Here is a 15,221-nt window from a genome sequence, read left to right on the forward strand (position 1 = left end):
TTGTGTTCATATCCCATTCTTAGTTTTTGAATAGGATGATTACGTTCCCATATTACTCCGATAGCTCGAAATTGATTATCATTTAACATAAATCTTGGTATCACTACATCGTCGGTAATAATGAATGTAGGGTGTGCAGCATCATTTAAAACATTCTGATATAAATGCTTTAAAACTGTAATGAAAGTCTTATGCTTTTGCAAACTTCCAAAGTTTTAGGTCTTTGATGTTTTTTTTGGCAAAATTTGTAAATGTTACTCATATTTTTCTTGTTTGTCTAGACTTGTTACCTCTTGTTTGCTGCGATTGGTTTTCTTCTAAATTATCTAAATACTTTCTTAAATTAAGTTTTTCAAAAGCTTTTAGGTACTTCCAGTTGACCATTTTCTAAAAGTTAACAATAAAATTTTACATTAACTAAAGTAATCAACAACAATAAATATCATACTTTATCAATTTCCAATTCTTTGTTTTTTTCTTGATACTCGTGCATTTCTTTGTTCTTTATCCTCAGTTCTGTCAGCAACATACGGTTTTTTTCGTCCCTCGCTCGAAGCGAAAGGATTTCGTGGTCCCTTGATTCCACTTTTTCTAAACCATATTGGAAAATTGTAGATCAAAAATCACAAATAAAAATTTTTATTTTCAAGACGAAGCAAAAATGTCCAACATTTTTTTTTTAAATTCGTAACTGTGGTAATTGTAGTGCTACAGCCAAAGATTAGTGAACTAAGGTGTAATCTTTAAACTCTAATGTTTGCTACAGCTATAAAATTTGTGAACATTGCTATTTTACTATTTAAGAGTCGCGAATTAAGTCTACCAAATTGTAAGATAGTAGAGCAAAAGACAATAGTATATTATGTCATTAAGAGTAAAAATGAAGCTTTGTGTGCTGAGCCTGTAAACGTAATGACTCATGACGTTTAAAAAAAAATCTTTATCAGTGACTTGACTTTTTATTGTGATTGGAGCAGTTTCAAATTAAAATCTACCTCCTCGTTTGTTTTTTTGATTTTATTTTTTATTATTTATAATTTTTACACGAAGGTCAACTTTTAGTAACATTTCTCCATTCATACGCGACATTCTTCTACACTTAAATAACGGCATTAAATGCATAATACCACATACAATAACTTTATGCATTATGTTAATGTTTTCGCTTGACTAATTCCGGAAATACCAAAGGATTCAAATGGAAGTGCCACCTATCAAAGATTATAGAACTTTTTATTCTCCATTGTGTATCTAAGCGTAGGCGAACTGCCTTCCGCAAAATCCCACATATGCACCGGATTTGGCATCACCAAATTTCGTTTGGTTCTGCAAGAACTCTACCAAAACGCTAAGAACAACTTCTGGGTCATTCTTGATGCTGCTACAAAACCGACAAATTTTTGTTACAATAACGGATCCTAAATTAATGGCCTCCAAGCCAACCCATACTACCAGCTCTTTCCTCCGGTTGCTGCCGGCTGTTGGAAATGGAAAAGAGGATTACGTGTCAGCTCCACAGACTTGCGCATTTTCAAAACAGATGCGCACAGTGAAGTGTTTGGTTTTTTTTAGTGTAAAGTGTGGTTAGGTAAGGTAAACCTGGTGTTCTGCAGGTGTTAGTGATAAGTGATAATAATGTAGTGTTCATCCTGATAGCACGTAACGTCACAGCCATGCATGAGCTGCATAATCTAGCACATTGCACCTTTAGGAGAACGGTACAATCATTATTTTCATTAATTTCGATTGCCTTGACCCGATACCATTTATCTCGTTTTTTTTTTATTGTTGATCAGTCTTGGAGATGAATTAAATATTTTTTGGGGAAAAATTTAAATTACATTATTTATGTGACCGGTTTCTAGTCGGCCTCAATTGGGAATTTAATCTGTATAAATACGCATATCCGCTCCAATTAAATGAGATATGAATCCTGAATATTATGTTACCGCCGTTAATTTTTTTTTCTCGAAATTTGAGGGAAAGGAATTACGTGAAGCAACAAGAAAAAATCTTTAATTTAATAAAACGTTTTGTTTAAATAATTAGATGACTTGTTCAAAATTACATCTTAATTAACATATTCACAAGTCATGGTACAATTTGTGAGGATGAAATTGAAGAAAAAAAATGAAGCTCATTAATTTCATTCGTAATTTTGTTTAAATTAATTTTTTTACCACTTAAATGTTGCAATTGGCAATTATCAAGACTGAAAATAAGTACATGTTATAAATCACTTGCAACAAACTTTAGACTATACAAGGGAAAACTATTTATACGCATTTTTACAACATTGCAAACCTGTTAACATAACATTAGACGTAGTTATTTCCAGAAATCTAATTAATTGTGTTTACATAGATTGCAGTTATTACATTTATTTCTAGTTAATTATTTTATATATTTGTTCATTTTATTTATTTGTCAGGAACAGGTGTACTTACGTGTTAATTAAAATATTACACAAAGCATATCTCCAAGTTCAAATATAAATTTAGTCATGAGTGCTAGCTAAGGTCATTTTTATTTTTACCCAAGTTATTGCTTGTAAATCTGACATAAAAGCGTACATTAACGTAAAATCATTTTGACAAAAAATAGAAAACGTGGGTAGATTGATATTGAATTGAGTCAATTAATTACACAAGCTCCAAAAATAACGCAGGCTTCAGAAGTTGAAATATGTTGGTAGCACTGTTTACCTTCTTGACAGTTCTACCAACATGTTAAAATGATAAGATCTCGTCTAAAAATTAGGGAGTTTTGATCAATTTGTACCAAAACATTTCTAATCTTAGACTAGTGGAATTGTTAGCCACTCAGTTGAAGTCTTACAAGTTGATAACTTAGGTGTTGAACAATTTGCCGCGTCGTGTTGTTGAATAAAACTGTGTACTTTGTATGTATGACATGTGCCGTCAATGTTATTAAACCTGTTGCTATATACCATGAGAATTGTTTTAGCTCGGTAGTTGGTAGTGCAATTATCTCTTCCGTTATGTAACAACTTTACGGACAATTTGGTATGCTTGTATGTAAATTTGTATTGTACATCTACGGAAATTTAATGTAAAGCGTTCGGTCATTCTCATTAGACATTGTTATTCTAGGATTTATGTCTATGAAAAAATTGTTTATCGGAATCTGAGCATTTATTATCGTTATCAGATCAAAAACTAGTTCATGACTTTACATAACTACTGCGGATTTGAGCGTCTCAAACCCATTTACTTAACTCCTTTCAGATGTCCTGTGAGACGTGTGGGGGTGTAAACAAGATTCTAATCTTGGAAGATCGATCTACTTTATGTGCATTTTTAGTACGGTTTTCGTGACTTCTCCTTCGGTTCTTGGCGAAAAATCTCGCGGCGTTAATGGGGTTTTTGGTACTTTCACTGTTTAATTATCAAATTTTTAGATGTAATTAGGTAGTCATTATTGTACATTATAGAGTTCCGTCAGGTTGCGTGCACAAAGAGTTTACGTGTCGACGGAAAATCTGGTGATATGTTTTGGTAACTAAATCTGTTTTTTGTCATGAGTCGTTTTGTAATTCATTTCCTTCTGAATTAATTCTTTGTATAAATCTGTATGGAAAATTTCAATCACAGATTGAAAATTAATGATTTGACTACTGAAATAAAGCTAGTTTTACATGATTTTTTTTTTTTGTTGCACAATGCTACCGACAAATGTAATAACAAATCGCAACCGTCCAGTGAACTTTTCGAGTGGTTTGATTTGTACGTAATGATAATATTTATCATGAAAAATGTTAGAGATATAAAAAGTAAAGCAAGAAATTCTGTCCTAGATTTTTTTCTCCTGACTTGAGTAGAAAAAAACGAACTTTTACGAGGTTGTAATTTTTTTTAGATTTATTTGAAGACATTAACGATTATTTGTTTGGAAAACGATAAAGTTGCGACAGAATCTGATGAAAGATTAATTATGTTTGTGATTTTATATCATGTTCATTTAAACATCTGTTAATTTGTATTTCCAAAAACTCAGTTAATAAAATTGGCAGCTAAAAATTAATCTTTTTTTATTTTTCTCCAAAAAATGAGACATAAACTGCGAAAACGAACGGAATTAACTATTAAATTTTGATCGTATCCTGAAGTTTATTTTCAGTATGGTTTTCGGGCGGTGCAAATGTACACATTTTGTGGTCAGATATTTTCAGCATTATATTTTTGGATTATTTTTTAAGAGTTGTCGGATTTTATGTAAATATTCGTGCAGACCCTTCACTTTACCTTGAGTTTTTGAGCAGTTTCGGTGTTAATTATGTATATAAAAATTGTGTTCTTTTCCTAGTGGTCGAGTTTCTGAGATTTCAAAATTTATTAACGCGAAGTTACACTGTAAGTCTTAAACAAGTTAACATGTCTCGAAGCAAAATTGGTTCTGACGGCTATTAACTGTTTTTCTAACAACAATTACGAGTCATTAATAAAGTAATCTAATTGTGCTCATTTTCTCATGTAAGCACTCATCGCTATTACTTGTTGCTCTTCAGCTTTTGTTGTCCAAAATGGATCAGTTGGAAAACTAATTCATTATTCGTACCCGTTTTTAACACCTGTCAGCACGCACCAATAGCTTCAAAAATCAGAAATTAAGATCTGTTGACCTGCTTTCTCATGACTCGTGTTTTACATTTTCGAACAGCGCTCATCTTCTCTCACTTTTTGTAGGCGCTAAACAATGCAAATTACATGAACCGAACAAATTTTCCGAAGAAAACTACCAGTCATCTCCGTTCTCCTTGAATCACAACGTTACATTCTTGTAATTCCACAAGAAATCGTTTAAACGTATATTTTTAGGTAGTGGTAAGACCCCGGAATGGATGACGATGATGAGTTCTTCGATACGATCTCAGTTACGTCGGGAGCTAGCAGAAGAAGATTCGATAATCGGGATTATATTAGTTTATCAAGAAACACAGTTTATCACTCGGCGATCGATTTAGAAACGATGGAATTGACTCGTTTGGAGCCAGAAGAAGGAACACAAAATAAGGTGTCTAGAAATAGAGATGTTAAGACATACAAGCAGTGGAGAGATAGGGTATTGTGAATTTTTTATACGAATATTACAAGCACCATCTTTAATCTGATGCATGAATAATACTATTTACCTTATTTCAACACTGCCTTGGCTTTGCCGGGTTGGGATAAATTCGTTATAAATGATAAGATTCCACCGAGTGCAGAAATAAAAACGCGCTGGTGCAAGGTTAACTTTCTACGGTATGATGTCACCGGCTAAAATACAGGTGATTTAGCTGAAGTGGTACATTAGAGATACTCGGCCTGGGTTAATATTGGTTGATTAAAACAATAATTGATTAAATTGACTGCGATACGACTGTGCGGTAGCTCTAAATTTAAAAAATACCGAAGATAATACAAGTGGAGAAGGTACTTCAAAATGTTGTTTAATTGATCTTATCACGATGTTATTAAATGTTTAAATACAAAGATAAGTATTTGCTCGGCAAATAATAATTAAAAAAAGGTACGAGGTCGCCGAGTTTAAATTTTTAATGCAAATTTAATTTTTTTGTCCTTAGTTACAACATGATGCAGTTAAGCTTTCTAACAGAAATAGCAGAGAGTTTGTTTATTTCCCCCAAATAGTTTGTTTTGGTAACATTTTACGATCGAAGCTGTTTATTTTAAATAATTAAGTTTCGGAATGAGTATTGCTTCAATTAGGTAGGTAGTTCATTAAGACTTCTATTGATTTCAAATTAAAATTCAATAATGTAAATACTGAACTCTACTTTATTGTGCATGTTTATTTCATTTCAGTTTCAATTCTTATAGCACCTCTCCTGTCTTATTATTATCTATTTATTTCGTGCAAATATCCACTTGACGCCCTTTTTTATCATGTTTTAAATTGATACAAAGTGTTATCAGAGATTATTTGGATTTATAATCATCATGATATTAATTTTTATTGTTGCACTGGCGATGAAATCTCGGTTTAGCTAATAGCTATTTTTGCCTTATCAACAAAACCACCTCAGTCGTAACATGACCGCTGTGGTTTAACGTATCAATCAGCTCACAATGACGATAACGGTAATGTAGTAACAATAACAGTTTGGGCGTTCAATTAACGAAAAGTTTGCTTGTTTAATCCGTACTAATTCCCGCACCTGTCGCGGTAGATTGTAAATTTAATTCTGTTTGCAGCAATGGCACCATTTTACAGAAGGCGACCATCGCGTTGACTTCGTTCTTGCCTATCATAAAGATGACCACAAAGCTGAATACATCGCGAAAAGAAAACGATTTGAAGAAAATTTACAGGAGGAAGGACTTCTTCTGGAAAGGGAGGAAAATCAACACATTCACTTCGTTAAAATTCACGTGACTAAGGAACTTTTATGTCAATACGCGGAACTTTTAAAACTGAGATTACCCATCAAACAGGTGAGTGGTGCAAAAATAAAAACGACTCAAATTAGAGTGAGCTCATTTTAGGATTCCGAGTATACAGAGAAAACAAATATTTTTTTGAGGGCTGTAAATAAAATTGTTGATCTTTGCCACGTCGGGTTAGATCCTAAAATTTTTCCTCCAAGAGAACACACATTGACTGCGGAGTTTAGTGCGGACAAGAATTATCTGTGAGTAGAAACGGTAATTGTGGACGAATTCTAAAGTTTGTTTTCCAGATTCGATGTGGATGCTCCCGATTTTTTTAATGAGGAAGTTCGTATCGCCGTTGTCGCCTACATTTTAGAGAGAGAGGAATTTGGGGATGATGATCAAGAAAAAGGGATTAAGAGACTGATTTCGGAAGGAGTTTACAAGGCTGCCTATCCCTTGCACGACGTAAAGAGTTTGGAATTTTATTATAGTCAAGAAATTATTAATTTTGTTGTAGGGCGACCCGCACGACGGCAAATCCAAACGCTCCATTCTCCTTCACCAGTGGGCTCAAGTATCAAAATGTCTCAAATACCAGCCAGTCGACGATATCAAAGAGTATTTTGGCGTGAAGTTCGCTTTATATTTCACCTGGTTGGGGTTTTACACCCACATGTTAATCCCGGCCGCGATTGTGGGAATTCTTTGCATTGTCTACGGCGCCACCACTCTCAGTTCAGACACTATTTCCCAAGACATCTGCAACTCCGACATTATCATGTGTCCACGCTGTGACAAGGTGTGCGATTTTTGGAAACTAAACGAAGGATGTCTATATGCGAAAATCCAACATTTTGTCGACAATCCCGCGACTATTTACTTCGCAGTTTTTATGTCTTTCTGGTCAATTCTGTATTTAGAACTCTGGAAGAGATACAGTGTTGGGATAACCCACAGATGGGGGCTTACAGGATTTGATTTAGAAGCCGAGCCACCACGTTCCGAGTATCTGATACGACTAGCAGACGCAAAGAAAAAGAAATTGAATGTTATCACAAACCAGAGTGAACCTGCGGTATCGTTTATGAAAGTGAAGTTACCTTCGCTTATTTTAAGTTTCGCTGTGGTCCTCATGTGGGCTTTTATCGCTCTGTTTGTTATGTTCGGCGTTGTTATCTACAGGATGTCTTTGTTAACTTCGGAAGCTTTGTTTGATGATCGAACGAGTTACCGAATTTATGTCCTACCAGCCACTGCAGCCATCATTAATTTAGTGTGCATCAACATCCTTAATCTCTTCTATCAAAGACTAGCCACGTGGTTAACCGAAATGGAACTCCAACGGACTCAAACTGAATACGATGATAGTTTAGCATTGAAAATCTACATGTTTCAGTTCGTTAATTACTATTCTTCGATTTTCTACATCGCGTTTCTTAAAGGCCAATTCGTGGGCTATCCAATGAAGTACAACAGGATTTTCGGGTTCCGACAAGAAGAGTGTAACCCCGGGGGATGTTTGATGGAACTCACTATTCAATTGGCAATAATTATGATCGGAAATCAAGCTTTAAATGGTATCGTGGAATTTACCATGCCTGTCATTCTCAAGATGTACACTTCCACGAAACTTAAGATGGGAATTAAAAATACGCAATCTGAATCAGAAGCTGGTATCGTCACTTGTAACCAGTGGACTGAAGATTACAAATTGTCGGAGTTCCAAACAAAGAGTCTGTTCACGGAGTACCTTAAAATGGGTAAGTAGTACCCAATGAGATTGTAAAGTTGTACTAATTTGATCTTCTTTCAGTACTTCAATACGGCTTCGTGACAATCTTCGTAACCGCCTTCCCATTAGCTCCTCTTTTCGCTCTTATAAACAACATCCTCGAGATGCGTCTAGACGCAAAAAAATTCGTTAAATATTACCGACGTCCGGTACCACACCGCGTTACAAACATCGGAGTGTGGTACCCTCTGATGGCCATAATTGGGCGGATTTCAGTCGTTTCCAACGCCTTTATCATAGCGTTTTCTTCGCATTTCATCCCAAAGTTGGTCTACATTTTTGAAACAAGTTTAGATCATACAGACGCCGGTTTCATTGAAGACAGTCTGGCGTACTTCAACACGGAAGATTTTGAAAATGGGACTGCTCCTGAGAATCCGAGTATTAGCCCGTCGATTTGTCGATATCCGGCTTATCGAAATCCGCCGAATGTTACTGGAGAATTAGTGAAATATAAAAGAACTGTGATTTACTGGCATCTCTTGGCCGCGCGACTTGCGTTTGTCGTGGCTTATCAGAATGTAGTGGCATTTGTTGTTACTGCAGTGGAGTGGACAATACCGGATATACCAAGGAAACTTAATGATAGAATAAAGAGAGAAGCGTTCAAGACTAATGAAATCATTATCGAGAATGAGAGGAAGAGAGGACGGTTTCGACCACGCAGGAGTAAGTCGCACCAATGAGTTATCACGATTTTTGTTTTTTTATTGTAGGAAAACATAAGCGGGGAGGGTTATCAAATGACACGTCGTTTCATGATACAAATGGTGGCTTCCGGTCAGAATCAAATCCACAAGGGACACAATTTCACGATACAAATCCTTAACACATGTTAATTTACTACGTAGGGTGTATATAAAAGTGGACCAAGAAAATGGGAGCCATCTCCTAGTTAAGTAAGCTTAATGGCGGCCTTTTGACTTGCCTTCAAGTGCTATGGCTTGGATACTTAATTTTTCATGGTACCAAAAGTATTTTTGTGATAGTTAAAAATTTTTTAACGGTTGTCCAGCTTAAAAAGAATTGACATATCTGTTGTTGGATTTTGGTACTATGAAAAATTAGTAAATTTATCGCAGTTACAATTCCGTACTAATCGAGATTATTAAATTAGTTATCGTTGTTTAACTAAGACGTAGAATCGTTAAAAATTACTGGTTGTATCAAATTTTATTCAACCGTTGAATGTGTATCAAGTCTATTTTTTATAGGATATTTTATTCGTCTTCTAAAGAGATTGATTGTACCGATAGGACCAATATTTGTATTTTTGCGTATTAATATTGCCCACGAAATTCAACATATACAGGGTGATTTTAATTCCTTGTTGCACTTTGTGAAATTACAATCGCTTGCCATAGCTACGTCATTTTTATAATACGATTTTAATTAGTAAAAACGACAATAATTTAAGATTGTGACTAATTACTATGTTATTGTGTTACGCATTTAATTAACGGGTCTTTTTTTACGTAAGCATGTGATACTTTTTATTTATAGTATTTTAGATCATAATGGTATTTTAATTTCGTGCTTGCTTGTCATGTTCACACTTGCCTATCGAGATTTTTTACTATTTATTTTACTGGGATTGTAGATATTAGCAGTCATTTTATGTAGTTTTAAGTTATTTATTTACTTCAGTGTTGAAGTTTGGTACGGCACTATCACTAGTCTAGTCTGTTAAGTTTGGTGCCCCATTGTAGTTTTAACAGGACTACTATACAGGCCCCCTCAGAACACAACACATTTTTAATGCTTTTAGCCTGGTTTTAAAAATAACTTTTTAAAAGTTAAAATTTTTAAAGAATTTGCCCGGGTTTTCGAAGTCATCCTTTTTTAAAAAAGTCAAAATTTTGAGAAATATATTTTGTTTTATCAAACGTGAATACGGTTTCGGAAAAGAAAAGTTACCATTTAAAAACACTTAAAATTCGTCATTTTCCCCTGTTTTCTGTTGGGCCGTTTCAGCACAATTGAATACGATTTCGTCCGAACAAATTTGTCTTTTAAAAAGCAAATATTTTAAGGATTTTGCCTGTTTTAAAGACTTTTTTCTGTTAGGCCCCTTCAGAACACTTTGTTTTTTAGATGATTTTCCCCTGTTTCTATAAGGTAGTAGGCATGCTATACAAACCAATGTAGATGGGTCTGTTCAGCACAACAGTTCAAATTTAATGGTTCTAGAAATCAACCCATTGAACAAAATTAAAAAAAAAAAATTAAACATATAAAGCTCCTTCAGAGCACTTCGTTTCTTTAAACTACTAATATGACCCCTTTAGAACACAACACGTTTTAATGCTTTTACTCTGGTTTTCAAGGAAAATACACCGTTTTTCCAAACAAGAATACGGTTTTGTCCAAAATGAAGATAAAATTTATTTAAAAGAATTATGTGAGTTGGAAAATTTGGTGTATACCGAGACGGTATACACTCTAGAAAATGGCCAAGTCTTTAAAGTCTTTTAAAAAATATAGGAGTACATATACATATTTCAAGTATAAATTCTTTCAGCTAATGAAACTATGAAAATGTTTGAAAATGTGTAGCATACAGCATACCTTAGGTGAATCACAGACGATTAATTGGTTTTATTATTTGATCGATAAACCCACATTTAAAACCGAAAACTGTCAAGTCAAATTTATCAGATTTAACTAATGTATTCGAAATATCATCAAATTCATAATACATTTTTTCTTTAAAAAAATGTAAATTTCTATATCTGAATGCTCTGCTTATATTTGGAGGTATTCCAGCAAATAATTCTGAAATAAGGCCATTTTTCTTTGATCTAAACAAACACTCATCAAACTTAATGTACAAGACTTTATCATAAAATATATATGTTTTTCCACAATAAGTTCTAAATATTGCATCAATTCTTTTTCCTTTTGGTATTCCTAAATTTTCAATAGATCGAGCATTATATCCGCTTTTAACATTAAAACTTGGAAAATCAATTAAATAATATAAATTTTTAACAACTATTAAAACATCACCTGAAGGTTTTTGACAAATATGTGAAATTTCTTGAAAATCATCTGGCAAAAAATATAAATAATCTGTAATTAATTTCGGTTTTTATCATAAGTAATGTCTTTTAAATTGACTAACCAAACATATTTCATATAAAAAATATACATATGATGATTTGCAATTAAGAATGTATCAATTTCTTTATTAAAATCACATTAATTACCGAATATACCTTCGACATCCGCTTCACCTCTAGGCTGGCCTTCAGGGATGCTTTGCCTTACAGTAGGTTTAACTGTTGTTGTTGGTATTAATTCATATTTTAATCGTTCAGGTATTCCATATAAATATTGAATTGTTCACATATCGTCTTGGGTTAATTTATCAATATCACCTTTATAATAGGCGTACATAATTGAATTATTATTTGCAGAATGTTCAATACCTAATGTGTGTCCGATTTCATGTAATAATACTGTATAAAAATTAGTTTGGCCACCAGGTGTATTGCTTGATTCACCAAAATACCAATTTTCTGATTTATCAAAATAAATTCCTAAACATTCATCATTATTTGGAAAGAAGCCATGTGCTAAAAACATTACCTTTTCCGTCAAAACTGCTAGAACATATTCCTTTTTGACACCGTGAATTATGATTATGTTGAAACAGCGTATTAGAAAATGAAATAAGTATGTCCGGTTTAACACTATTGTAATTAAACTTTAAATTTGGAACAGATTCCCATTAATCAAAGGCTTTTTGTGCAAATTCTTTCATCTGGATTGTAGCTAACGAAAAATACCATTTAAGATTTGTTTTATTCCATTTTTGATAATAAACTCTACAAGCTGTTGGATTGTCTTTAACGCCACATCTAGGTTTACTGATCAAAGCAAGTGTTTCTTGATTTAATGTTCCATCTGTTGGTAAATTACAGAGTTCTTGAAACATCATTAATGCTTCATTGGTTTCTGTTAATGATGATCCATTACTCTCTAATCGCAGATCTGAGTCTGCTTCAGCATGCGAAGCATTAGTCCACTTCGTGGACGCTGACGCTTAATACCCAAATTGTTCTAAATAACTTGTAATACTAACTTCATCTGAACTTTTTACAATAGTGAGAAATAAGAAAAAAATAATATATTTCATTTATTAGAGTAAATTTAAATATCCAATTAAACAATTGGAATATCTTCAAAAATAATTATAGTAAAAAAACAATCTTCATAATCTTTAGACTTGAAGATCATATTATCTCTTTGTAGGCACTCTTTGTCTTTTATCAAGAAAATATGAAACAGCGTCATATAACACATAGAACTTATATAATTTTTGATGACTCTGAAAATAAGTCAACAACGGATAAATATAATAATAAATAAGTTTGATAAATATATCAACGGATAATATAGCTGGATCAACATCATCTGATTTACTTACAGCAGTAACATCATACTTCTTATCAACCTTTAAATCAAATAATTTAATTTTTTTGATTCTGTCATCGTCCTCGACTCTGGGATGGCCAGTCATTTATTACAATAAGAAATCATCGCCTACCTCTTTGGGCCAGCTGGACACGTTCAAATCGTCCCGCGGAAAATAGATATTTACATAACAAGTACGGAAAGTGAGCAATTTCGCACCAGTGTAAAAGTAGATGCACGAGGCGCCAGCCGAGTGCAGATATTACACGAGTGCAAGAAAGACACTTTCCGACGAGTTATGTACACTATTTTTCCTACGACCTTTCATCATCAGGAAGAAACCATAAGTTTTGACAATAGTTCATTTCTTATCTATTCTAAATGTCATTTTTCTACAACCTTATAAAAAAGTGACGTATGCCACATATTTAGATGGTTCATGTTTTAGTACATCCATTTCCGAAAGTAAAAGTCACTAGTGTGATATGAATATATATCCGCACAGACCTGTCAAAACTGATTTGTCAAAAACGACCTTACCAATTCATTTTTATCATTATGCATGTTGTTTTACAGTGAATCGTTTAGATATTTGAGACAAAAATTCAAGAGTTACATTTGTATTTGAAAATAACTGTCAATTTTGACAGGTCTGTGCGGATATATTCATATCACACTAGCGACTTTTACTTTCGGAAATGGATGTACGAAAACATCAACTTTCGGAGTCATTTAACCGTGTGGAAAATGTCACTTTCATATGGGGTCGTAGGAAAATTAGTTTTTCCACTCAACGTAAAGACACAGCATAGGAATACAATATCTCTATGCTGTGGCCTGAGGCAGCACAAATTAAAACTGGTTGCCTCTGTTTAACATGTAGGCCTCACTTCTTTAAGGTTTTTGTTTTGTGGACACTATAACACTTGCTTTTATGTTTTTGCTGGTTTTTTGTGCTGATAATGGCCAGAGCATTACCAGAGAATTTAGGTAGGTACCTTGAAACAAAGCAGTGCATCGAATTAACAATATTCTGTAGTTGTAGAAATGACAGAAAGCTGAGCGAAATGCCCGTGTGGGAGAACATCGGGTTCTCAGAGAGTCAAGGGGTGGATGGGGTGGCATCACCCCAAATAGAAATTCTTTTAGAGGTTAAGAAAAGAGTAAGACTTATTATTATTGAATTCCTCAATTACCCAAGGACAATTGGAAGAAAACAAGGTATACCGAAAACAATGTATTGAATTCAAGGATATAGAAAATGTGGGGGATTCAACAGTAACCAGCATAAAGCTAGAGTTACGAGACAGCGAATTTGTTACATTTGAGTTTCCAACTCCTGGAGCAAAAGCAAATTTTGTGGAGGCTATTACACTTGATAGGTAAAATCCTTATTAACAATTTTTTACAAGTGGTTAGAAAGAAAAATATACGTAAACTTTGTATGAAAATGAATTCATGAAATGTTTTATGTGTAATTCTTTATGTGCGCATTTGATTTTTCGTTTACAGATGATATTATTTTGTGCTGAGACTCGGGTCTCTCAGATGACTGAATTTATAATAAGGATTTTGCAATTACTTTTTTGAATATATGTATACTATTAAACTGTACTTAATACTAATTTTTTTTTGTTAATATACCATTGAAAATTGAATTTGGACATATTCATTTTTGTGTTGAAGTGGCATGTAACCACAAACATAACTGTGATACATTATGATAACTTTGGATTTACAGTAGAATATCAGTGGGTGACAATTTGCCCCCCGCTGATTTTAAGTGTTAATTTGTTTGGATAAAACCGTATTCTTGTTTGGAAAAGCGGGGTATTTTCCTTGAAATGTAGACTTTTTTGAAAGGGTACGTTTGGAAAAACAGGTTAAATTTCTCAAAAATCTATCAATTTTCGTTTCTTTCTAGATGAGTTTGAGATGAATATCTGCTTTTTTAAATATACCTTTAAAATTAGGACAAAATGACCAAAAACACAAAGTGTTCTGAAGGGCATGTGGCCCAATACATTTTTGTTCTGAAGTAGCCCAACAGAAAAAACAGGGTAAAAAGACGAATTTTAAGTGTTTTTAAAAGGGGAATTTGTTTGTACGAAACCGTATTCACGTTTGATAAAACAAGATATATTTCATAAAATTTTAACTTTTTTAAAAAACGGTGACTTCGAAAACTCGGGCAAATTTTTAAAAAAATTTAACTTTTCAAAAGTTACTTTAAAAACCAGGCTAAAAGCATTAAAAATGTGTTGTGTTCTGAGGGGGCCTGTATAGTAGTAACAGGACACTAAAATAGGATTAATTTTATACCGGAATTGATATTTTGTATGTGGTATGAGGATCAGTCAAATATAAAGCTTTTATGTATTTTATTTATCCCACTTATTTCCTGTTTTAAAAAATTCGGGACCATTATTTTTACAGGTGTGTCATTCGCTTATTCAATGTGTGGGTGTCTCAGTAGAATACACAACAGAGCTACCAGCATTAAAAATAATTTAACGCCCCCTGTGCTCCATTTCAAAGTCTGAACTGTTTGCCCAATACCATTGACTTCTGTGGAGGAGTGACTTATCGCTTTTGCGTCATTCAATGAAAGT

At 33.5% G+C, this 15,221-nt stretch overlaps 2 protein-coding genes and 1 long non-coding RNA gene across 5 annotated transcripts; 2 read left to right on the forward strand and 1 right to left on the reverse strand.

Annotated features, from left to right (window-relative positions):
• Window positions 1-1,617: 1,617 nt before the first annotated feature.
• Window positions 1,618-9,409, forward strand: LOC148170185 (anoctamin-1-like). 3 transcript variants are annotated; one of them, XM_088044326.1, is made up of 8 exons: window positions 1,618-1,718; window positions 4,839-5,082; window positions 6,219-6,458; window positions 6,510-6,655; window positions 6,704-6,863; window positions 6,916-8,158; window positions 8,212-8,859; window positions 8,907-9,387. In XM_088044326.1, the coding sequence occupies exons 2-8, from the start codon at window positions 4,858-4,860 to the stop codon at window positions 9,017-9,019; spliced, it is 2,775 nt and encodes a 924-aa protein (XP_087900452.1). In that variant the 5' UTR covers window positions 1,618-1,718; window positions 4,839-4,857; the 3' UTR covers window positions 9,020-9,387. The 3 variants fall into 3 exon arrangements, with proteins under 3 accessions (XP_087900452.1, XP_087900453.1, XP_087900454.1); XM_088044327.1 differs by having other exon boundaries at window positions 1,619-1,718; window positions 4,839-5,034; window positions 8,907-9,409; XM_088044328.1 differs by lacking the exons at window positions 1,618-1,718; window positions 4,839-5,082 and adding an exon at window positions 6,016-6,104 and having other exon boundaries at window positions 8,907-9,409.
• A 1,859-nt stretch (window positions 9,410-11,268) lies between these two features.
• On the reverse strand, window positions 11,269-12,432 carry LOC148170186 (matrix metalloproteinase-15-like). The gene is made up of 7 exons (XM_088044264.1): window positions 12,364-12,432; window positions 12,265-12,282; window positions 11,945-12,220; window positions 11,782-11,899; window positions 11,540-11,732; window positions 11,400-11,455; window positions 11,269-11,309 (listed from the first exon to the last, which is right to left on the reverse strand). Exons 1-7 carry the CDS (start codon window positions 12,430-12,432, stop codon window positions 11,269-11,271), a joined length of 771 nt encoding a protein of 256 aa, XP_087900390.1.
• Window positions 12,433-13,515: 1,083 nt separating this feature from the next.
• Window positions 13,516-14,993, forward strand: LOC148170187 (uncharacterized). Its single transcript, XR_015770653.1, has 2 exons — window positions 13,516-13,599; window positions 13,649-14,993. It is a non-coding gene; the product is annotated as an uncharacterized LOC148170187 (long non-coding RNA).
• The last annotated feature ends 228 nt before the right edge of the window (window positions 14,994-15,221 follow it).

Source organism: Gnatocerus cornutus, chromosome 8, assembly GCF_029298725.1.
Source record: "Gnatocerus cornutus isolate USDA-ARS CGAHR chromosome 8, icGnaCorn1.1, whole genome shotgun sequence".
In the NCBI taxonomy this organism is placed as follows: domain Eukaryota; kingdom Metazoa; phylum Arthropoda; class Insecta; order Coleoptera; family Tenebrionidae; genus Gnatocerus; species Gnatocerus cornutus.

Excerpts from the sequence above, each read along its gene's own strand:
- LOC148170186 (XM_088044264.1), bottom strand. The coding sequence starts at position 12,432 with ATGATCTTCAAGTCTAAAGATTATGAAGATTGTTTTTTTACTATAATT. Across the intron at positions 11,900-11,944 it reads CAATCCAGATGAAAGAATTT|TTTAATTACAATAGTGTTAA; the intron begins GCACAAAAAGCC and ends CCAAATTTAAAG. Across the intron at positions 11,456-11,539 it reads AAATTAACCCAAGACGATAT|GCAAAGCATCCCTGAAGGCC; the intron begins GTGAACAATTCA and ends ACCTACTGTAAG.
- LOC148170185 (XM_088044326.1), top strand. The coding sequence starts at position 4,858 with ATGGATGACGATGATGAGTTCTTCGATACGATCTCAGTTACGTCGGGA. Across the intron at positions 6,656-6,703 it reads AGTGCGGACAAGAATTATCT|ATTCGATGTGGATGCTCCCG; the intron begins GTGAGTAGAAAC and ends TTTGTTTTCCAG. Across the intron at positions 8,860-8,906 it reads ACGGTTTCGACCACGCAGGA|GAAAACATAAGCGGGGAGGG; the intron begins GTAAGTCGCACC and ends TTTTTATTGTAG.